This window comes from Solea solea, chromosome 6 (genome assembly GCF_958295425.1).
Source record: "Solea solea chromosome 6, fSolSol10.1, whole genome shotgun sequence".
Lineage (NCBI taxonomy): Eukaryota > Metazoa > Chordata > Actinopteri > Pleuronectiformes > Soleidae > Solea > Solea solea.
The window spans coordinates 24282160-24303811 of NC_081139.1; the positions used below are offsets into that span (position 1 = coordinate 24282160).

Here is a 21652-nt window from a genome sequence, read left to right on the forward strand (position 1 = left end):
TACAACACTAAAGTCAAACTTGAATGATTTTAATACATTCATGGGACATCCAAAAAACACTCTTTAAATATTAATGCTGCCCTTCTGTCACAGAACCTAAAGCAGGCAGGACACACTGGGTCAAAACAGCCACCAGCAAAAAATATTCAGTCCGAACCAGGCTCTCAGTCTTGTTGTTAAGTCACAGACAGATATAGCTACAGAGAGTGGCTTGACCAGATGCTGAGTGAGAACTGCTATAAATAGTTGGTGTTGTTATGATGACACTACGTCAAATAGCACAAACAAAATGGCATGGTTGCCCCATGTCCAAGCACTGAGGGAGCATGACTCTACATAAAGGTTGAAAGGCAGGGAGCATTAGAACAATACAAATATCTCAAAAACGTGAAAATTGCACCATATGAGGGAATGAGGACATTTCCTTTTGCTTATTTAAAAAAAACCAAACACACATTTTTTAGCTTAAAAACTCATCAGAATGAATCTCAACAAACGTGACAATTAGACATTATATACAGCACAATACTTTCCATTTAATTCTGGGATTAATAATCACAGTTTCAAATATCATTTAATGAGAGGATCATCAGTTTTGTATCTTCATGTAGCCATCTTCAAAAAAGAAAAGTTTAGGCAGTACAGCTCTGTGGTTTACTGTTGATTTCCATATGGGGACCCACTTTTTAAAGCTAATTATCATGATCCAAATGCCAATATTAATCATGACAAAAACGATCATTTCCAAGAGATGTTTAGTAAATGAACTGAAACATCTTTTTATGCAGGTTATTTAAAACGGTTAGGAAAAATTCTGCCAATTCTTTGGGGGGGGCCCCTAAAAAAGGTCTCAAATGGTCTCCTCCCACGACTCATCTGGCCGTCCAAACCGAGTCTCTGGGAATCACTGAACTAACCAATATACTAATAACTAAGAGAATATTACACAAAAAGTACAACATTTTACAATGCAATAATAAATGTTTAAGCAAACACAAATCACAGGTTAAGGCAGTCATTTTTAAACACATGACATTAAAGACCTCACTGCAATTACAAAATATTCACATTTTTAAAAACACGCTGAACCTTACAATTTGATAACACAATGTTGCTTAAATTCATTACAAAGTTGGACGCCAAGTCTAAAGAAACCAAACCATTTACAAGTCGTTGGGTTTCATGACAAAAACACTTGCTTGTTATCTTAAGTCATAGTATTACTATTAGTATTAGCATTACTAATCTGCATGCAGTGTAAACAAAGCATATTGAAGACGGTTGGCAGACACTTCAAACACACAACAGCCTGAGAAATCTGTTACCTGAGGAAGAGCATAAAATGTTTAGTGCCTAATAAACTGCTATGTCTTCTTCTGGGCAAGGAGAAGTTACATGACACTGTCTTGCACATGCAATTTGTAATGATTAACGTTCGAGCATTCATCTCCACAAGTGAAGCATGAGCGCTAACTTTGTGAGCGGTATCGTATCGTGCTACGAGAGTGGAAAAACCACTGGTTAAATGTTTAGTCAAACTGCCTTATTGCAATAATGGCTTCTCCTATGTCAAATGTTCTGTTTGGCTTACATTTCCTAAAAAGTCTCCATCTGTCTGTCTGTAAATGTGGTGCTAAAGACACAAGCAAGTGCAGAACAGACTGAAGTTTAAAATGGAGAACCTCTATTTTGATTTTCTCCCGTGCTTAAAAAATATATAAAATAAAATAAATAAAAAATAAACAGTTTTAGGGTCAATCACAGCAATTGCAACTTCCTCAAGTCACAGTTGCAGTTTTCACAAATATTTCCTATACATGGCTCATAAAGCCTTAAAATGAGACTTTTGAAAGATCATTTACACATTCGCCTTTAAATTTGACCTGACGTACAATGTGGTTTATCACTTTTACTTTTTTTTATTTATTTTGACATGGCCACTAGCTTATTGTGGCTGAAGAGATATTGAATGTATATCATTGAGCCTGTACATTAAAAAAAAATCATATAATCTCAGTTTATCTTTCTATTAAACAAAATGGACGTAAAAGAAAAAAGATATAAAAGAAAAACATATTGCATTCATTCAGTTTTGAGGGAAAGATAAAAAAAATTAAGCTAAGGAGGGCTTGCATAATTTGAGTGTGCGCATTAAAATTTTCATGTGATGTTAAACATTTAATTTATTCTAAAAAGTCTTTATATTTCCTCATGAAAGCATGAAACATAAAAAACAACTAGTGGCTCAAACATAAAAGCTAAATTCAACAAGCTTGTTTCACAAGCAAATGGGAGCATGGACAAATCATTCCGTTTTACATTCCCTCATTTTCCTACACCCAAACAAAGTAAGCAATTTCGTCCAGGTCCACAGGATAATCTGTGAGGTGCAGTGGCTCCTTGATATCAAATCTTTCCCCCTTGTAACTTTTCCAACGGCCAGCTGGAAGATAAATGTCCCGCTCTTGCTTTCCAGGCTCTAAAACCGGAGCAACCATGAGGTCATCTCCAATCAGGAACTGGGAGTCGATTTTATAGGCCGTCTCATCACCTGTGGCAATCCACCACAGTGGCCGTATGATTGGGTCTCCGGTGTCCAGCACCTCGCCGGCCAGCTCCAGGACCCGCGGTGCCACAATGCTCTCATGGAGAGCTGCGTATTTCAGGGCAATTTCAACCACCTCGTTGTCATATTCCCACGGTGGAACAGAAAACTGCATGGAGGGCATGAAGGCTGACAGCTCCAGCCAACGGATATAGAGTTCACGATTGGGTAATGCACGATCACCATCTGTGCGGTTCAGATAGGCATTCCCTCCGATCATGTCTGGGAGGATGAACTGGTAGCCAAGAATGCTAATGGTGAGCACAGTGGGGATAAGAGATTTGAGGCCCAACTCATAGCCCCACACCGAGTCTCTATCAATTGGTCTGAAGAAGCAGGATATGTTCTGGGACTGGTAGCCACTTCGCAACTCCGCTCTGTCATTGTAGGGAATCGCCATTTCCGTGTACCGCCTCGTGAAGAAACTTGGATCGCGAATGGGAGTTCTTGTGCTGAATTTCCACGGTAAGTAGTTTGTCTCCCCTGCATCGAATTTAAAAGATGCCACCCCATACCTTGAGCGTAGTGAACGTAGCTGCGAGGAAAACCAATCGCGTGCCTCTGGATTTGTAAAATCCAAAATGCCGCCAATGCCGTTCCACCAGCGCACCATTGCCGGTAGCCGTCCTGTAGGCTCCCTGACAAACAGACCCCTCTCTACACAAGTGTGGAAGTTTTCCGAATCATAGTTAACAAAAGGGTGAATCCAGAGTGAAACCAGAAACCCATCTGATTTCAGTTTTTGAAACATGGCTGACGCATTGGGGAACTTTTTGGTGTCAAACTCAAATTCGCCATAGCGACTGGTGTAGCGGTCGTCTAGTTCCAGGTGGCTGCAGTTGAAGTTATACTTGCGAATGTTGTCAGCATACGCCAAGAGTTTCTCTTGATCAATCTTAGTCTTATGTAACGCCCAGGTCGACCAAATTGGATGGCGAAACATGGCTTTTGCCGGCACTTTGTTTGGTTTGTTAAAGTATCTACGAACCATGTACTTGTGTATGGATGTCACGTCTAAGGCCACACAGACTCTGTAGCTTAGTTCGGCACATGGAGCTTCCCCTGGGTTTGGTTTGAAGGGACTGTCATTGTATCTGGCCTGGAAATACATGGTCTTCTCTGTGTCATTCCAGCCCAGGTGGAAGGGCACTGAATTATTGATCTTGATCGCTGTAGCATTAGACGAAAGCCAATAACTCTCCAATATTCCACCAAATTCATTACGGTTTGAGTAGATATCACCAGTGACAAAGGGTTTGGGAGCTTGTTGGCCAGAAATAGAAATAGGCCAGTGCTGAATAGCTGACACTGCACCACCATACCAATGTGCAAACTTGTACGTCATGGCATGTTCAACAGGAATGTCAGGAACCAGTTCCTCCCAGCGCACACGGTAGCATTGCACTGTGTCCTTAGGCCGCACTGTCTCGATGAAGAAGTTAAGTTTGCGATCAGTGGTTCGTCCACAGCTAAGAAACTCCCCCACCTTGGAGCAAGAATCCAAATCCAGAGTCCCTGACCTGCCAAGGTTTAAATAAGTGTTACATTCACATGTAATATGTATGTATGTATGTGAGTAAAAAAAATGTCTATACATTTTATTCATACATTAAAAAATGTACCATCGACATGCACAGTATACATATCGCAGAAGATATACACACACAAAAAATGCTTACACTGTAATCCTCCTGCTGGTAGGTACTTAGTTGGATTTAAATGTTCTAACTTATTTCAATAACAGTAGAAGTAGTAGTACAGAATGTTTTTTAGAGTAGTAGAGTGTGAAAATATTCATATTTTTTATCAATAAAATCATGTTAGGATGGAAATAATGTGTCCAGTGTCTGCGTAGGTTACTGACTGTCTGGGTCTATGTTTTGCTATTGCAATATTTAGCAAAGTTATCACATATCACATTTCATGGTATCGTACATGGTACCCACAATTTTAAACAATTTCCTGATATATTTGAATTATGTACATTATGACACTGCTTCAATACACCAACCTGAAATCCATTCTGAAAACAATGGCGCCTCCCTGGTTGCGGATAATGTAGCCATCTTTATTCAAATCCAGCAGCTGAGTCTTGAGCAGCTCAGCTTTGCGCAGAGAAGCTATGTAATAACACCACGCTGTCACTGCTGCAATTACCAGCACCAGGCCGATTACGCCAGCTCCGACTAAGGGTCGAGTGTCCTTACTGAGTTTCTGCTTGGGGATAACATCTGTAATTGTGCCCCCAGCTCCTCCTGGTACCACTTGGTACATGACTTGAGATGTTCAGTTGGCAAATCCGAGAGCTAATTTTCATGTAAATGTTTTCCAGGGAGCCTCGTCGGTTGCACTCTGGCCCCGCTGTTATGTCTGTAAGAGAGAGATAAAAAGATTATAAGAAGCCAGTGCTGGGGTGTAATCTATTATTATCTCCTCTCGCATCAAATATCGTGTTTATGTTGGAAAATGCGTTGAATATATAGTGATTACAAAAAGGCAGCATGTTCCTGTAGCCTGTGGTAACACTAATCCTTTTTTTTTATTAAAGATCCAGTATGCAACTTCTGTCAACAAAACACTGCTAGCTTGGTCCGAGGCTTGAAACTGCAACTTCCACACTTTTTAGAGCCACTCGTAGGGGGGCGGGACCTAATTTCCAGAATGTAAACAGTGTCCGCCATCTTTGCTAAGAGTTACACTAACAGGACCATGTGTAACTGGTGGGCACGTAACAAAGAAAAGAATGAAGATATTTCTGAAACTGAGGATTGGGAAACACAATTCTTAGGGATGTCCCGATACAACTTCTTTAGTTTTTATTTATCCTTGTAGGATTTTAACAGATTTAACAGAAGTGAAATAAAATAAAAACCTCGAAACGAGCATATAAACAACTTCCAGGTAGCCTAACCACAGGAGCCCAATGGGAGCAATGGAAGTGGAAGTTAAAAAAAAAAACAAATTTCATCACCAAAAATCCTTTTTAACTACAAATGCAAATTAATCCATAAAATGGATTTGTCGCCCAGTGACAGTACACCGTCTGTCTTGTATTAAAAATGTGTTGTTGTTTTTGTCGATTTCTGTACAGCACCTTCAATCTGCATTTGTGAATGGAGAGTGTCTTGCCTTGTGTTCTTACCAGTTGTGAAAACTCTGAATATATTGAATTAACAACAAGACACGTCCAGAAAGACAGACCCAGCTCGATCCACAACCATCCAACATGTCAACCTGTTTCTCAGTCTGTCTTGTTTCCCTGTCAGTTCAAAGCCCCCATGACATTTCTGCCGTTGTCTTACACATGCTGCGTTGCTGTATAGCACTTAGAGGTATTAACCTGTCAGAATATGAACTTCAAAGTTGTGTTTGAGATTTAACAAAACAAACTACTACTGCCAGTTACAGATAAAGTGTGCGTCCTCAGCAGTAATTCTAACATATGAGCCCTGAAAAGAGACTCATTTGTATGTAAGGAAGTGAGGAGGCAGAAAAGGGGATTTGGACTAAAAGTTCTGCCAATTGTGAGGAGAAGAGGAAAGCATACTAATGGCCCTGTTCCACTATGGTCCCGGCTCGCCTCGCCTCGCCTCACCTCGGCACGGTTAAGGTTGCAACTCCACTACAAAAAAGTACCTACTCAACGTGGGCGGAGTCATCACTGCACGGCTGCATTAATGCGACACACACAAACGAGTGACTAGTGACTTGTAAAGCAGTTGTTTTCAGTGTAACTGAATCATTAGAATCAGTTCATTAAAACTATTTGTTCAGTACTTCCTCCACGACCGGAGCACAGACTCTGTCTGACACAGTCACTGGACTGAAATACAGCGGCAGGGTTTGTGATGCTGCTCACGATCAGCAGTGCTGTCGCTAAATACTCCTCTGTTAAATATTGAGATTTTAGACATTTCCCTGGTAGTTGTTGGAGATTAACCCACGTTTTTAGGATTGTTAAGTCTTTTTAACTGATCTACAGTTCAGCATTGTTCAGCTTGATTCTTGTGCGACATCTCTTCCTGTGACGACACTATGACCAATCAGTGCATCTAATCCACGCAATTGGAACTTGGCCAGAGCAGGTACTAAAAGGTACTTTTAACCCAAAACTAAAACTTTTGAAAGAAAAGAGACAGGACAAGTGAAAAATCTGATCATTTTTAAATTGAAGGAAAAAAAACAATTTAATTTCCCTCAACATTGCAGGGGTAATTCTTACGGGTAATTACCTTGTTGATGTTTGTTATCGTGGCTTGAACTAATCAGAATAGATTAAATCAGAATGCAATGCAGACCGAGGGGACTCCCGTCCTCTGCAGCTTGGTTCTAGTCCTAACTGCAATTGACCTTCATGCTCCTCTCTGGCAGCAAGGGTCGATAATAAAAAATGTTTGCTATTAATGAGCAATCTAATTGACTAATTCTGTGTTCAACCAGCCCTTGTATGGATTTCCCCCAACAACAGGAGCGATAACATAAGCCCATCATTAATTAACAGAGAACTAACTGTTGGTTCTGCAGAGATCCACTGAGGCTGCTGGACTCTGGTAACTGGAAACTGACCAGACGTGTCAGCAGAGGATTAACTGTGTATCAGGCCTGTTGTATAAAAACTGTAGCTGAAATTCTCGATAACGGTGAGTGCAAGAGCGGAATAGGTAACCTATAACCACCAGCATCTCATCACTTTGTCTTTGTGCTATAACCTACATCCCCAGGAAAATCTCAGACCAAATCAGTCTTTAACTTTTGAGTTCAAAACAGACAGATGGACAAACTGACAAACGGCAGCAAACACATGACAACTGCTTTACTTTGTTTGTAGACAACTGAGATTTGGCAGGTCGTTACTCAATCGAGAAAATAGTCGACAGATTAATCAGTAATGACAATAATCACAAGCATAATTATTGTCATAAGAGTGTTATTTGTTAATTGTCAACACATCATTTTAGCAAAAAAAAAACACATGTAGATTTTTTAAAAACATATTTAGGTTTGCTCTTCACACGTGTGATGTCTTATCATCTTGTCATGTTCTCATCACTGAAAAAATCTGAAGAGGCAGATATTTTTTCCCCCAGAGTCAGACATTTCTTTGTTTATGGTGTTTGTTTGTGTGTGTGTGTGTGTGTGTGTGTGTGTGAGATCAGGGAGGTTTCATATCTGCTCTTTCAGGCAATTTGTTATCTATTCTGCCATGGAGGAGAATCAACACAGAAGTGCTGATAAGCATTTGAGAAGGTCTCACTATCTCATGTGACTGTTTGCATGCATGTGTGCGTGCGTGCGTGTGTGTTGGGGCTGAAATACATTATTTTTTTACATCAATTTATTGCTATAATTGCTAGAATTAATTTGTTATTACATCGATAAAATGTGGACAATAATAACAATCTCAAAATAACCATGTCCTTAAATGTGTGTTTGTTTGTTTGTCCACAAACCAAAGATATTATGTTTGCTGTCACAGAGCAACAAAGAACAAAGATAACAAGTATAATTTAAGATGCTAAAATCAGAGTTTTCTTTATTATTTGATCAAAAACACACTCAAACCATTTAATTACTGGTGGCTCATTTAGTGAATCTAATAATCGTTGAAGCCCGTGTATGTGTGTGCATTAAATATTGCAGACCACTTTGAACGCAACACCAACTAGCTCGACTAGCTTTAACAGCCAGTTTTACAGTTAAACTTTCTACTTTTAGTATTTATTTTTTTCGTGAATTAAATACATGCAACACACACACAACGCAATGGAATATATTTCCTAGACGATACATGAACAGACGTTAAGGCCTTTTTCTGTTGGTTGGTTTGTTTTTCTTCTTTTTCTTCAGCTTCGTGTACAGTAAGAACACAAAGTCCAATGTATAGAAAGCCGTTGTTGTGCGCCTCGGAGGGTTGGTGCAAGAAAGTTAACAGGGGGAAAATAGCACGGGATATAACCTGACATCAAACTATCTGTTACTTTTACTGCGTTTTCTTTTCAGCTGTTTATTAATAAGAGTTAGTTTACGTACCGTTCGGCAGCCGCGGCGCACGTAGCTGCTCCGCGCACAACTTGTTTGCTACAGTTCCCAGAAAAGGACCGAGAGAGAAAACCAGGCATGTTGTTGCGTATCCGCCTCGTCCGCGCCCGCTGCATCATGGGAAATGTAGTTCGGGTTAGAGTCAAGGATCCATTCTGAGCAGAGAAGCGCGACTCCTGCATTAACGGAACACAGGCTTGCAAGTGTTCTTTTATGACGTCATTGAGGACATTTTGACCGGGAAAATGTACGTTTGCAAAGAAAAATCTTGTGTTGTGTGACGTTTATTTTGTTGTTAACGCAAGTGCAACATTAGTTTTGTTTAATATTTTCACTGCCCAACATTTTGTATTTATTAAAGTTTTTTATGAAGTACTTGACTTGACGTTTGTACGTTTAAATTGGTTTCAGAAAAGGAAATAAAAGTGTTGCGGGTACTTATGAGTCCATTGTCCTTTGAAGAATTTGAAGCTGTTCAAACATCTTTTTTTGGCTTTAAGTAGCACATAAGGGGTTAAGACCCACACCCCGAGTTAAATGTTGTATATATGAAACTGCCCTTGGTAAAGTGTTATTGTTTGTTGCACTCTTTCTCTTTTGAGCCTGCATATAAAGAAAGTCATCTCACTATTAGCAGAATACAACTTTAATATCATATGCATATACACATTAGAGCCAAAGTCAAGCCCCTTATGCCAAGATCTCTGCTGATTAAGTACACAACTGCAAACACATCCACAAAGGGATAATAGCAGAGGGGGTGCATTCTATACACTTACATTATTCATTCTTACTCGCCGTCTCACTGGGTTAATTAGCGAGGAATTAAACAATTATGAAGTTAATGATTCTTCATTTAGGTGTGGAAGCCATCTCAAGGACCTCTCCACCCCCGCTGTAAGTGTCCCACTTTGTAAGCCGGTGGTGTAGTAGTCCTAAGGAAGGCATTCAGACACAAACTCAGGGTGGATGATGAAGTGTCCGGCTTGAAAGGGCTTCACCACATGGAAGCAGCTGTAGCACCTGCTACTAAAAGAAGAACAGGAGCATGGATTAGACCTCAATGGTTATGAGTTCACTGACTGTAGAGACAGGCATATTCCTGTTCAGTGAATGACGCTTTGTGTTATTAAATGCGAGTGAATATGCACCTATGATCCAGGGGGCTATTAGAGTGAGTCGTGTCATATTGTGCTCGTGGAAATTGGTGCTGAGTTCCTGAAGGATTGCTGGTTTGAGGTCTTGTCCGATGCTGAGCACCTGCACGTTGCCTGCCAGACAAATAAGCTAGCCTTAGATTTTCGAACGAAAATGACTAAAGTCTTCGCATTTTATTTAAGTTCTGTCAAAACATTTTGTTGGTACGTATCATTGTGCAAGTGGTTATAGGAAAATCCTGGCCCTTTTGTAGTGGGTACATGGCGTATACTTGCGTTTCACAAAGACTACACTACTAGATGCAGCACAGATATTGTTACAGAGGCACGATGACTAAGTAACATGTTACAGAATCAGGTCATATTCACTAGTCAAACTTAAATTAATATTTTACTCTGGTATCCCATGGGAATGGTGCCAAAAAATGAAAGGGTTTTGTTACTTTTCCTAATGGAAATGTAAAAAAAACATGTACCAAACTGCTCCAACCACTGGAAACTACTCTGCTTCCCAGGTGCACAAAGCATTTATCTCATCAAAGTGCTGAAAGTCCAGGGCTATTTGTAGCAGAAGAATCCACTTTCACTTGTGAATCTCTTCATGGAAGCTTCTTCACATTGTCAGCCAAACTCCAACTGTTTGCAGCCGTCTGGCTTCACTTGTGCTCGATTGCTGTTGTGCTTCTGCCTCACCTCTTTCAGTCCTCACATAAAACAAACCACTTCCTGTGCACAGCAGGCTAATGTTGCGCTCATTCAAAACACCACCAAACTGAGAAACAAAGTCACACTCGACAGCATGAAATCACACTGACGTGATACAATCCTGACTCTGTTCTCACACTGCAGTGTTCTCAGGGTTCAAAGTCTACAAGGAGACATCTTCTTACCTGAGTCGCTGTGCTGCTGAGAGTGGCTGCACATTTCTCAGATAGTCTGTTCTCCTGTAAAGAAAATCAGTATCTTAGTCAGTATTTGAGGTCAGTGGGACTTTTGCCTTATACTGCAGATGGAAAAGATCCATTGTAACCTTTGTGGCTCCTGCAGAGCTGAATGGAAGTGAACTCCAGTGGCAGCAGGAGGCTCGGTGAGCTGCAGTTTCTGCAGTTTGTCAGCAGAGGGCAGAGCTGCGTTGACAGGAGGCATGTGCTGGGGTTTTCCTGCCTCTGCACTTCTCAGATAGTTGCCAGGGCCAGCTGTAACTGGACTGTGAAATGAGAAATGTGTGACAGGAGGGAAGAGAGGACGGTCAAAGTCCACGGGAGGCGAGGGGTGTGGAAGCGAGCGTGTTGACTTGCAGCTGGGCTGTAGGCTCCTGGGAAACAGAAAGTCCTTCAGGGGAAACAGAGAGGGAATTAAAAGAACAGATTTTTGTGGGGAGAAACGTCAGAAGAAAAGGAATGTTTTTGTATTTGTCCGTGACACAGTATCTGGAATCAACCTCATTCATCTCCACAAGTCAAGCACTTTATTGTCAAAGTGGAGCACAAATTGACTTTCTGACAACAAAAGAGGAACATTAAAAACCCTAAAGGCACAATACAAACAAGTAATAAGAGTTTGAATCGTTAACAATACAACAAATAAATATAAAAATAACAACTCGAAACAGAATAATCACATAGAATATGTTAAAAAGATGAGTCTTCATAAAACTTATACAGATAATTATTGGATGTTCTGTCTTCCCTTTTCTCCTAATGAACTGAACATGTTTACTCCAAAGGGAAAGGCTAGTTGTCTTTTTTTCTTTTTTATTGTGATGATATTTTTGTTTTTCTTATTTTTAAATACATTTTATTGATTTTCAATTGAATTCTAGTTTTCTTTAATCCACTGAGGCTTGCTGAACACATCTTTTTAAAAAAAGCCTTGTATTAACATAAGCACACGGTCTTATTGCAAGCGTGATTTAATTGTTGTTATTATTTCATTGTACTCTTTTACATATGATTTGTATTTTAATTGCCGTGTAGAGCGCTTTGTAACTTTGTTTTGACAAGTGCTCTACAAATAAAGTTTGTGATTATTATTATTGAATATATTTGCTTGTGCAGTCGGTTTTTATTTAGAGTAGAGTGACTGCACCCTCCTATAAGTTCTGTTTACTCCATGTCTGGATAAATAAATAGACATGGAGGAAGTACTGAATAATAGATGAGCCACAGCTTTTACCAAGCACAGGGAAATGTAAACAAGCATCGACCAATTACTGTAAAGCACTGTAATATGCACGGTCAAATGAAAAACTATAGAGTGTCACTGATAAGTAATCCATTAGGAACCATAAATGCATTACTAGAAAATGTTGATTTATTTAAAAGTTGAATTATTTTTCAATCATTTCTCTGCACAGGTTTTTAATATTTACTTTAAACCTCACACGTCCACCACATGTGTGGCATCTTACCGGCCGAGGCTGAGGGTTGTTCCTACGGTGGGCAGAGGTGGGTCGCAGTGGTGCTCTCTTCGCTCCATGTGGGGAGCCGAACTGCTCTTTGTACGCACTGATGTAGAGCTGAGGAGCCATAGTCACTCACTGTCTTACTGATTTCCCCCAGCTTTACCCCCTATAGTCTGCCTGAAAGTCATGAACATCTCCTCCCCTGTCACCTGCTGGCTCCTCCCTTTCCCCTTCATACCTGTGTTTCTCTCCTTCTGCAGTATTTCTTCTGATAATGTCTGCAGGATTTTTATTTTGTTTTTAATAGTTGCTGCTGAGCTGTGTGTGCATCCTATTTTGCTGCTTTTTGTGTTTCAATCAATCAGTCATTGCATAGGTCTTTACAACACCCATAAGGTACCCAGAGTGCTTTACATAAAAGTATAATACAATACAAATGCAGAAATAAAACACAATATACAACATATTAAAAACAATAAAAGTAAAGTGTTACTGTGCTCCTAGGTTTTAAAAGTCAATTTAAATGAATACATTTTAAGTTTGGCTGTGGAAATTGTCAGATAAGTGATGGTGTGCAAATAAGGGGGTAACCTGTTCCAAAGCTTTGAGCCAGCAACAGCAAAGAAAGGGTCACCCCACTGTTTGTGTCACGCATCTGTGGCTGTAAATCTTACATGGATCTAAATCTCTGACCAAACACATGGTGAAAAGAATTTTGCCTAAACGTTGTCCAGTTGGGTAGAGTTTCCCCTTCCCCCTTCCTCTTCAGCAGAGAGCTGGTCAAAGCAGACAAGTGGCTTGAGATTGTAATTGTGTTTCTTGTAACTTGATGCTACAGTATTTAACCACATTTCCATTCATAGCAAAGTCTTTACTCAATAGTTGATGAGTTTTGTAACGGCACTGTGCAGCTCCTGCGATAAATACTGGAAGGTGAGGCAGGTTAAGAGCCTCCTTGCTGAACCACAACAACTCTTTTGTGCTACCTGAGCCACTAATCCCTCTAAGCCCCAGGCCCCCTGCTGAGACATACATACCTGGGGTCACTGTCCATGACCTACTTCCCTCCCAGGGTCGATCACAAACCTGCCACCACTGATCTCAGCTCAGCCTCCGGCGGTTTAACTGCAGGTTGTTAGAACCGACTCCATTTTATAGAAAGGGGACAAACTAGTGGAGGAGGAGGAGCAGGAGTGGGTTTTTTAAAGATTCTCCAACCAACATCCAGGGTCCCCCTCCACTTACTGTCAGCATGTCACATGAGCATCAATAATTCACCAAGTGCTGAAGGGGGGCCTTTGTGAGTCCATTGGTCTCACAGAGTTATCTGTGACAGGTACTGCCTGTCCATCTCGCCACAGTGGCTGGGCCTTGTTTGACAGCCATGTTAAGCTCACTCAAATCTATGCAAACAGATGCAGAGCAGAGGACATGAACAATCATGTTAATTATGTGGCAGGGACATGGACGTCAATGCAGAGTCCAATTAACCTCTGCATGTTTTGGGACTGTGGAAGGAAACCGGAGAACCTGGAGAAAACCCATGCACATACAGGGACAACATGCAAACACCACACTCCTTGTTGATGGATGATGTGGATGTCCTGCAGAGGAAGTTAAATCAGACCCGAGCTGTTCTGTGTGATACCTACCTCAGTAAAATGTAAGGTACGAAAAAGATTTCCATTCCTTTGTTTTTCATTTATTTTATTTTATTCTCTTCACATTCCTATAAAAATGATGCTCGTTGTTGTGGATTTATGTGCAACAAAGGGTATAAATAAAAATCTTTAAAACAATAAATATTTTAAAGCAAATGTACATTTCACACTTGTGCTGCATACATATGCATGTGATCAGTCCGAGGCTTGTCTTGCATTGTTTTTCTGACTGGAAGTGATGGGGGGAAATTCCAACATGTGCAGTGCGGACGTCAGAAAGCAGTTGTTATTCCCAGGATTCTTATTCTCAGCGGATTCACTGGTGCTTGGTTTTCACTGCAGCCTTCAGTTTTGTGTAGACCCATCCAAAATTCTGTAAGCCAGAGGAGACAGATCATCGAGCGGTGTCTAACAAAGTGATGCACGCCTGAGCTGTTTACAAGAAGTAAATGCTGCGTTATAATAAGAATCGACATCATAAACAAACCTGGATCGCATAGTAAACAATCCCCAAATAAGCGGCAATGCAGCCACCGAGGAAGAGATCAAAGGCTGCAGGTTTCACTCTGAGAGAAAACAAGAAAGTCATTACCCAAGTCATAAAGTAGCACATGCAAATAAACAGTAATAGCATGCATATTTTACCTGTACATCACTACCGGTTGCTCCATTTGGTCAAAAAAGGTTATATCAGGGTCCCTGCATGAAAATGATTAAATATAGTTAACCATTTATTGCAATTAGTGCAAATTGCAATAAATTAATACTTAAGTGGTTACATAATACCGTCTGTCCTGGCGGAAATCGTGTCTGTGGACTTGCTGTAGGTAGCGTTTAAATTCGTGCTCCAGTGAACTGACCAGCAGGATGTGACCGGGCTCCCTATCCAACAGCTGGGTTGCTCGGGGGACTGACATTAGGAAGGACATCAGGCTTGACATACGACTGTCCTGAAAGTCCTGCATTGAGGATTCGGATGTATAGTTATTAGGAAATTGGATTTAAATGATTTGCATGGTTATTGTATTTCAGAAACTGCTTTTCACAAACGGAGAAAGGTCAGAGAAAGAGAAAATGTCCATTCCCAACCCAATCCCAGCCCCATAAGGGAAATATCTGGGCTGACAATGTGGGTCCCAGGCCGTTTTTCTGCGGTTTTCGTGGTAGCCCCAGTCCTCTTGAGACCATTCAGTGGTTTTATTTGAAGTTCCTAATGTTTTAAAATCAAAGGACTCAAGCTGTTGCATGAGTCTGGGCCTGGGAAGGCACAAACACTTACACTTGTTATGCCTAAAAACAAACACCAGAGGTCAGTAGATCCCTTTGCGTAATAATGAGAAGTACAGTATCCAGGAACTTACCATCTGTCCCTTAAAAACCTGCACATCTTTTGGTGAACCCTGTCGGAAAAGAAGTAGATATCATCCACACATAAATATGTTATTAAAAAAATACTATAAATACTCGATAATGTATTCAAGTACTCATGATTGTGCCCACTTTGTCAGAGAGATTGTAGATAAACTGTGCCAGTGCTTCTGCTATGATGATGCCATTGCGCTTCATTTTCCTGAAATCCACTTGTGACCTGTGAGAAGATATTCCCGTGCTCAGTTAAGCGCTAACATCATATGTGTCTCAATGACATCTAGAGAGAAACGAGGCCTCTGAACTCAAATTGATCAGAAACGGAACACAGAACCTACACCGTGTCGAGTATCGACCCTCGCAGCTCAGATTTGGGGTCCTCCAGGTGAGAAAGAGTGAAACCCGGGATCCTGCGCAGACTGTAGCGCTCGTGCTCCCACGCTACCGTGGACTCCACAAGATTGATCTTTTTATGGACCAAACCCACCTTCACCCAGGGAAATCTGGAAGAAACTACCTGGAGGAGAAACCAGAGATGCTCATTAAGGTTGCTGACACGTGTCTGTATTTTGCAGCCAGCAGCAAAATATGTTACCTCCTCCAAATGTTGGATGAAAGAATGCATGGGGGTTGCATTTTTAGGAGGCCGGGACACATGCATATACAACTCATCAGCGTTGGCCAGTGTATCCAAACACACAACAAACGCCACATTGTCATGAAGCAGACTGGACTCTGCAGGGAACATGATTGGACGGAATGAATAAAATGGATCGCTTTATAGTGACATGACACGGTCCACATGGTCACAAAGCCACAAACTCACCTGCATGGTCCAGATTCTCCTCAATCCATCTCTTTGTGCCAAGAAAGTTGTATTTTCCACTTCCAGTCAAGGAGAACATTAAATTATACCTAAAACACCAGAAACAAATATGATAATACAAGCCAGAGATGTATAGTAACAAAGTAGAACTACTTCACTACTGTACTTAAGTACTAAAATGCTGTATCTTTACTTTAGTGGAGTTTTGTTTTTTTTAGTTCCTGTTGTTGAGGAAGGAGACCACCCCTGGCCCTAATTAGAGTCTGTGTTTTCATTTGTGGGCATAAAACACCATTCATATCGAATGAAATGTCTACTCTGCCTCCCTAAAGATTGTGGAATAATGGCCTTCAAAAATTCACCTTTGAATTTGAAGAAACATATCAAGGTAAGTTACAAATATAATACACAAATGACAACAAGCTACCAGAAAGTGCTAGCTAAGTAGCTAGCTACCCGCGGTTCCTAACATGCTGTTGTGTTTACTTATATCAGCTAGCTAACGTTAACTAGCTGGCTATAACACAACACTTCTACTTTTCTTTTTCTAGTAGTACATTTTAAAATAAACTACTTGCAATACTTAAGTACAAAAAAGTGTGGTGCTTAAAGAACACTTCAACGTCTACTGAAGTCACTACTTTTACTTTCACTCAAGTCGTGGTCTCTAGTACACTTTGAGGTAGGAAGGAGGAAGGTAAGTTAGCTTAAAGTATAAAAATTTAAAAGATATATATTAATAACAGATCAATGCATTATTTGTTATGTAATTATACTTAAATACCTATAAAGAAATGACTCACAAAAAAGTGCTCATTATGTAGTTGTAAACGTATTATTATTGTTTTGTAATGTTCATAAAGTTGCAATACTAATGTAAATGTACATCGTTACAGTGTACTACTGCATGTATTGACCAAACTGCGTCATGGTTTTGTGATGTTACCATGGTAACTTACTGTGGTCTGGTCCTGGGACTACTGTAAAGCTTCTGGAAGAGGCGCATCAACTCCAGCAGGATGGTAACTCCACTGCCATTAGAGTCGGCTCCGTACGATAACCACTGTGATGAGAAGAGCCGTCATCGTGAAGCATGAACACATTACTACACTGTAACTACATGAGTCTTCATAATGAAGTGTTTTATCATGAATATAAAACTCACTGGTGTCAGCCCATAGGAATCATAGTGGGCAGTGATGAGAATAGTGGGCACATCTTCTCCTGCTCCTGGAAGCACTCCCTGTAATACACATCCCCTCTTTACACAGTGGAGAACTGAGGACCAATCACAAACTGCATTCACCAGGTTACTTACTCACCTCCAGAGTGACTATAGAGATGTCAGTCGTGGCCTTGATTGGGGCGTTGTTGCTCACTAAGATCTGAAAAGCTGTCGCTGTGATCATACTTCGAAGAACTGCCGAAGAACGGTAAAACAAATAAAAAATAAAATAAAAACAATTTTGATTTAAAAAAAACAATGACTGCGATTGCGACTATGCACGCATTTCTGAAACCTTGAAGCTCACGTAAACTGTCTGTATTTAAAGAAGGAAGGAATATGTAACATGGTCCCATGAAGCCCAAACATACATGTGATGAATGTATCACATCAGTGTTTTTTTCATGCTCTATGCACACAAGAATATACATGCTGTATGTATTTTTTTTTTATTTGGTGGACAGAGTCAGTTTTAAATAGTGTTTCACCCACTCATCCACTTACACACTCACTCACTCACTCGTCCTCTACTGCTTTCTCCTCCACATGAGGGTCACGGGGGCACTGGTGCCAATCCCAGTTGACATAGGGTGAAAGGCGAGACATCACAACAGTCCAACACAAACAACCATCACACTCACACCTACAGTCAATTTAGAGGGTGATCCCAAATCTGCATGTTTTTGGACTGTGGGGGGAACCGGAGAACTTTGAATCTCAGTACATCTATATACTGTCTTGCACCGCTGTACCTCGGATGAATATAGATGAGGTTCGGGAGGCTGCAGCCTGCTTGACCTCCTCATACATGTAAAGCAGCTGCTCATCTTCAGGTACGACATACACAGGCATGAGCGTCTCCGTCTGCAGAGTCTCCCTCTCACTCACCATGAAGGACTGAGAGAGAGAAAAAAGCAGGGAGAAAAATGTCTGGTTTTCCTATTGCAAAATGTGTAACTTTCCATAAAAGCACCACTGAAAGCTGTATCATATGATCATATTCACAAGTTATAACCTCTTATTTTCTGCATTTGTTGCAGCACAAATAATGTTTAGGACCATGTTACCTGCACAGAGACCAGTGGGATACTGGAAGTATTTTTAGGCACCAGAATCAGGATAGCCGCTGCATTTTGCTTCTGGGCCTCCAGATATTTTTCGGTAGTGAAGTCCGGCACCTTCATGATGACACAACGGCGGGTCAGCACTGGTTCATCGGCCGACCGTGCCTCCGCCACCACGATGGCTCCATGGCAACCTGAGTGCACAAAAAGTGAGGAGAAAATTAAAATGAATATCAACTATTCCACCACAAAGAGAAAACTTTGATTTTAGCACTCAGTATACAAGTTTTAAATTTTAAAGTAAATCCTCTAGGGCACTGGTGTCAAACTCAAATGACCTGGGGGCCAATGAGCATCTAGTCTGGTCAAGCGGGGGTCGACATAGAGGGAAAAAAGTGGAAAAAAAAAACTATTTAGTAGCCGGTGGGCAATATAAGATATTCATTAAGATATTAGACAGAATTGCAAAGTAAAAGTGCTTGTTTTGATATAAAATGATTCACAATAAAAACATATTTATGATGCACAAAAACGGAGAATTAGATTGAAAATTTAGCAAATAATGACGAGGATAATTGTGATTAAAACAGCTTAAATATATGTTATTTCATGTTGAGTGTAATACATTTAATAAAGCAATGATTACAACCAAATGTCTTATTACTATTATAAAAATAATGCCGGCAATTACATTTAGTCTTATATTCTGTCTCTATTCCATCACCTCGCACAGTGGTGGGTGGGCCGCATGTAATCGATTGGAGGGCCACAGTTTGACACATGTGCTCTAGGGTATAAGAACAAGATACAAGATGTTTATTGTGATATGCAAAGTTAAAAAAAAAAACATTAAAAAATAACATTTGTATAAATGTTTTAAATTAATATGAATAATTACAATTTTTAATTTTTAAGTTCATATATGAGGGTGGAATTAAAAATGTTTAAAAGCAATTAAATTTGGCGTGCATCAAATTCAACCTTTCGTAAGACTGTGCATTGTTTCCTTAAGATTAACCGGGTTGACCTACTCAAAATAATATTGTGTTTTACAGAAATGGCAGTAAAAAATAGCCAGAGGCGTTGCAGTATGCAAAAATTTGCTCTTGTCACAATTTATATTGTAAATTGGGTCACGAAGGTTTGCCATTTAAAAAAAAAGTGGGTCCCCGTATAAACAAATGTTTGGGGAAACACTGCGGGAGAGTTTCACGTGCAAATAGTCCCAGGTCTGCTGTAAAACTGCTCCTGTCAGAGATGATTTATTTGGCAATTATACTGTGTATTTAATGCTGACACATCATTGTACAAATATAGCTTTTCGCTGTATGTAATTACTTTTTCTACCACTGTGGGTGAATCTCTGAACATACCATGCTTCCGTTGTGCCAGGTTGTACTGTTGCATCCTGTAGGCAGTGAACTCATAGGAGGATACAGCAGGAAGAGCAGAGCCATGCAGACACTGGGTGCAGAGCAGCAGCACCACAGCCACACCCACCGCCTTCAGCGACATGATGACACGTCCAGTTATTTTTGCAAGTCTGGGAAGGAAAGTTGATGTTGAAACAAAGTCAAACACTCACCTGCCACTTTATTAGGCACATCTGTCCTTCTGTCTCATCCATTCACTGTCCACTGCTTTAGCCTCCACTTGAGCCAATCCCAGTTGACATAGTGCCAGATGAAATCTATTCTCGCTCACATTCACACCTATGGTTAATTTAGAGTGTCCAATTAACCTCTGCATGTGTTTGGACTGTGGGACTACCTGGAGAAAATCCATGCAAACATGAGGAGAATGTACAAACTCGGTTCTGCCTTTTTGCTGTAAGGCAACGACCCCGTGGTGTGTAACACGTACGTACACCTGTTCTACTGCTTCTTAATGCAAACACCTTATCAGCCAATCAGCAGCAACACAACACATTGAAGCATGTTGACATAGTTTTTTGAGTAGGAAAGATGATTTAAGTGACTTTGAAAGTGGCAAGTGTCGTTTTAGTCAGGCTTCCTTCTTCTTATGAACGTGATGAGTTGATGGTGTAGAAAGAAACCCCTCTGGCACAGTACTCGTACCGAAGAAAGGGATTTTATTTGGTTAGAAGTCAGGCATCAGACCAAGCCGCTGCAGCAGCTCGGGAACAATTCTGCCCCAGAATATCAAAGCTAACCTGAGATTATCTAGCATTATCATTGTAGGCATCACATGTTCCTCTCTCCTGTTTCCATGGTGCAATGTGAAACTTGAAAAACAAGTCGGGTCCAGATAAACCATACTATCTCATGATCTATAATTTGGATGCAACAAGTTTGGACAATATCACTATTCAGTCAAACAAGAGACATTTATAGTTCCTTAACACACCATATCCAGGACAGACCCTCAAGCTTCCTGTCCTATACAGGATGCATATTGTAAAGCCTATGGTCTGACTGTCATGTGTCCAGAATACCCTCTTGTCTCATGTTTACTTATTAATGTCCATCATTAATGCATTTCAGGATTAAACATCGTGTTCTTCTAAGTTCATATACTTCACAAGTGACATAACCATCTCTATGGGTTACAGAGAATGATCAAAAATGTCCAAGGTCAGAGAAGAATGGCTCGACAGCAGCTCAGATGACCAGCCATCATAGCCAAGAAGACCATATCTGAATACACAACACGTCACACCTTTAAGATCACACCACAACAACTTTATCAGGTGTCCTGTGTACCTAATAAAGTGACTTTGAGGGTATAATGTTATAGGTAACATTATACACTCCCTTAACAAGTACACACTAGTAATGACCATTTTATGATCCCACAGAAACTCCCACAATATTTTTTTTATCCATGACACGATGAAATAGCAGGATTTTGGGGTGTTTGAATGCTCACCTGTCACCCTGGCCCGATGACCCGTCTCATGAGCCGTTCTCTCGACGTGCTCCTCGTAGCAATGCCCTGCAGCGTGGACTCACACTCCCTGCAGCTCCAGATCCAAGACATCTAGGTAAGCCACCACTCACCATCTGCTCCCAAAGGATCAGCTCAAGCTAATCACAAATACCCCCCCTACCCCCACTCACCCCCACCCCAACTACTCACTCTGTCTGAGTACACACTCATTCACTTCACTTCCGTGACTAACAACACATCACCACCAGATACTGTGTTAATGTAATGTGTGTGTGTGTGGGTGGCAGCCTCACTGTTTCACACAGCAGCAATTTGTTTCATCTCCCGCAGAGACAAGTGTTAGAAGTGTTGGACTGACTGAGGCTACAATCACATTACTGATTGTTAGTATCA

At 40.6% G+C, this 21652-nt stretch overlaps 3 protein-coding genes across 6 annotated transcripts; all 3 read right to left on the bottom strand.

Moving 5' to 3' along the window:
• Positions 1-1002: 1002 nt before the first annotated feature.
• Positions 1003-8750, bottom strand: myorg (myogenesis regulating glycosidase (putative)). The gene is made up of 3 exons (XM_058632194.1): positions 8636-8750; positions 4617-4975; positions 1003-4125 (listed from the first exon to the last, which is right to left on the bottom strand). Exons 2-3 carry the CDS (start codon positions 4877-4879, stop codon positions 2334-2336), a joined length of 2055 nt encoding a protein of 684 aa, XP_058488177.1. The 5' UTR covers positions 4880-4975; positions 8636-8750; the 3' UTR covers positions 1003-2333.
• A 522-nt stretch (positions 8751-9272) lies between these two features.
• On the bottom strand, positions 9273-12394 carry LOC131461155 (uncharacterized). 4 transcript variants are annotated; one of them, XM_058632190.1, is made up of 5 exons: positions 12212-12392; positions 10832-11133; positions 10692-10745; positions 9796-9915; positions 9273-9670 (listed from the first exon to the last, which is right to left on the bottom strand). In XM_058632190.1, exons 1-5 carry the CDS (start codon positions 12329-12331, stop codon positions 9580-9582), a joined length of 687 nt encoding a protein of 228 aa, XP_058488173.1. In that variant the 5' UTR covers positions 12332-12392; the 3' UTR covers positions 9273-9579. The 4 variants fall into 4 exon arrangements, with proteins under 4 accessions (XP_058488173.1, XP_058488172.1, XP_058488175.1 ...); XM_058632189.1 differs by having other exon boundaries at positions 9273-9673; positions 12212-12390; XM_058632192.1 differs by lacking the exon at positions 9796-9915 and having other exon boundaries at positions 12212-12394.
• A 1531-nt stretch (positions 12395-13925) lies between these two features.
• zgc:109965 (Nicalin-1-like) lies at positions 13926-21318 on the bottom strand. The gene is made up of 16 exons (XM_058632004.1): positions 21239-21318; positions 19723-19892; positions 18353-18543; positions 18038-18182; positions 17383-17480; positions 17226-17303; positions 17020-17123; positions 16061-16149; positions 15830-15969; positions 15573-15751; positions 15367-15454; positions 15228-15266; positions 14653-14825; positions 14512-14565; positions 14354-14432; positions 13926-14239 (listed from the first exon to the last, which is right to left on the bottom strand). The coding sequence occupies exons 2-16, from the start codon at positions 19862-19864 to the stop codon at positions 14183-14185; spliced, it is 1656 nt and encodes a 551-aa protein (XP_058487987.1). The 5' UTR covers positions 19865-19892; positions 21239-21318; the 3' UTR covers positions 13926-14182.
• Positions 21319-21652: the final 334 nt, after the last annotated feature.

What these genes read in the sequence shown, in the direction of transcription:
- zgc:109965 (XM_058632004.1), bottom strand. Translation starts at nt 19,864, where the DNA reads ATGTCGCTGAAGGCGGTGGGTGTGGCTGTGGTGCTGCTGCTCTGCACC. An exon ending in GGGTCGATACTCGACACGGT is followed by an intron (nt 15,455 to 15,572) that starts GTAGGTTCTGTG and finishes ATCTTCTCACAG; the next exon opens with GTCACAAGTGGATTTCAGGA. An exon ending in TTGTTTACTATGCGATCCAG is followed by an intron (nt 14,240 to 14,353) that starts GTTTGTTTATGA and finishes TCTGGCTTACAG; the next exon opens with AATTTTGGATGGGTCTACAC.
- myorg (XM_058632194.1), bottom strand. Translation starts at nt 4,879, where the DNA reads ATGTACCAAGTGGTACCAGGAGGAGCTGGGGGCACAATTACAGATGTT. An exon ending in GTTTTCAGAATGGATTTCAG is followed by an intron (nt 4,126 to 4,616) that starts GTTGGTGTATTG and finishes AAACCTTGGCAG; the next exon opens with GTCAGGGACTCTGGATTTGG.
- LOC131461155 (XM_058632189.1), bottom strand. Translation starts at nt 12,331, where the DNA reads ATGGCTCCTCAGCTCTACATCAGTGCGTACAAAGAGCAGTTCGGCTCC. An exon ending in ACAACCCTCAGCCTCGGCCG is followed by an intron (nt 11,134 to 12,211) that starts GTAAGATGCCAC and finishes TTTCCCCTGAAG; the next exon opens with GACTTTCTGTTTCCCAGGAG. An exon ending in GCTCTGCAGGAGCCACAAAG is followed by an intron (nt 10,746 to 10,831) that starts GTTACAATGGAT and finishes TTTTCTTTACAG; the next exon opens with GAGAACAGACTATCTGAGAA.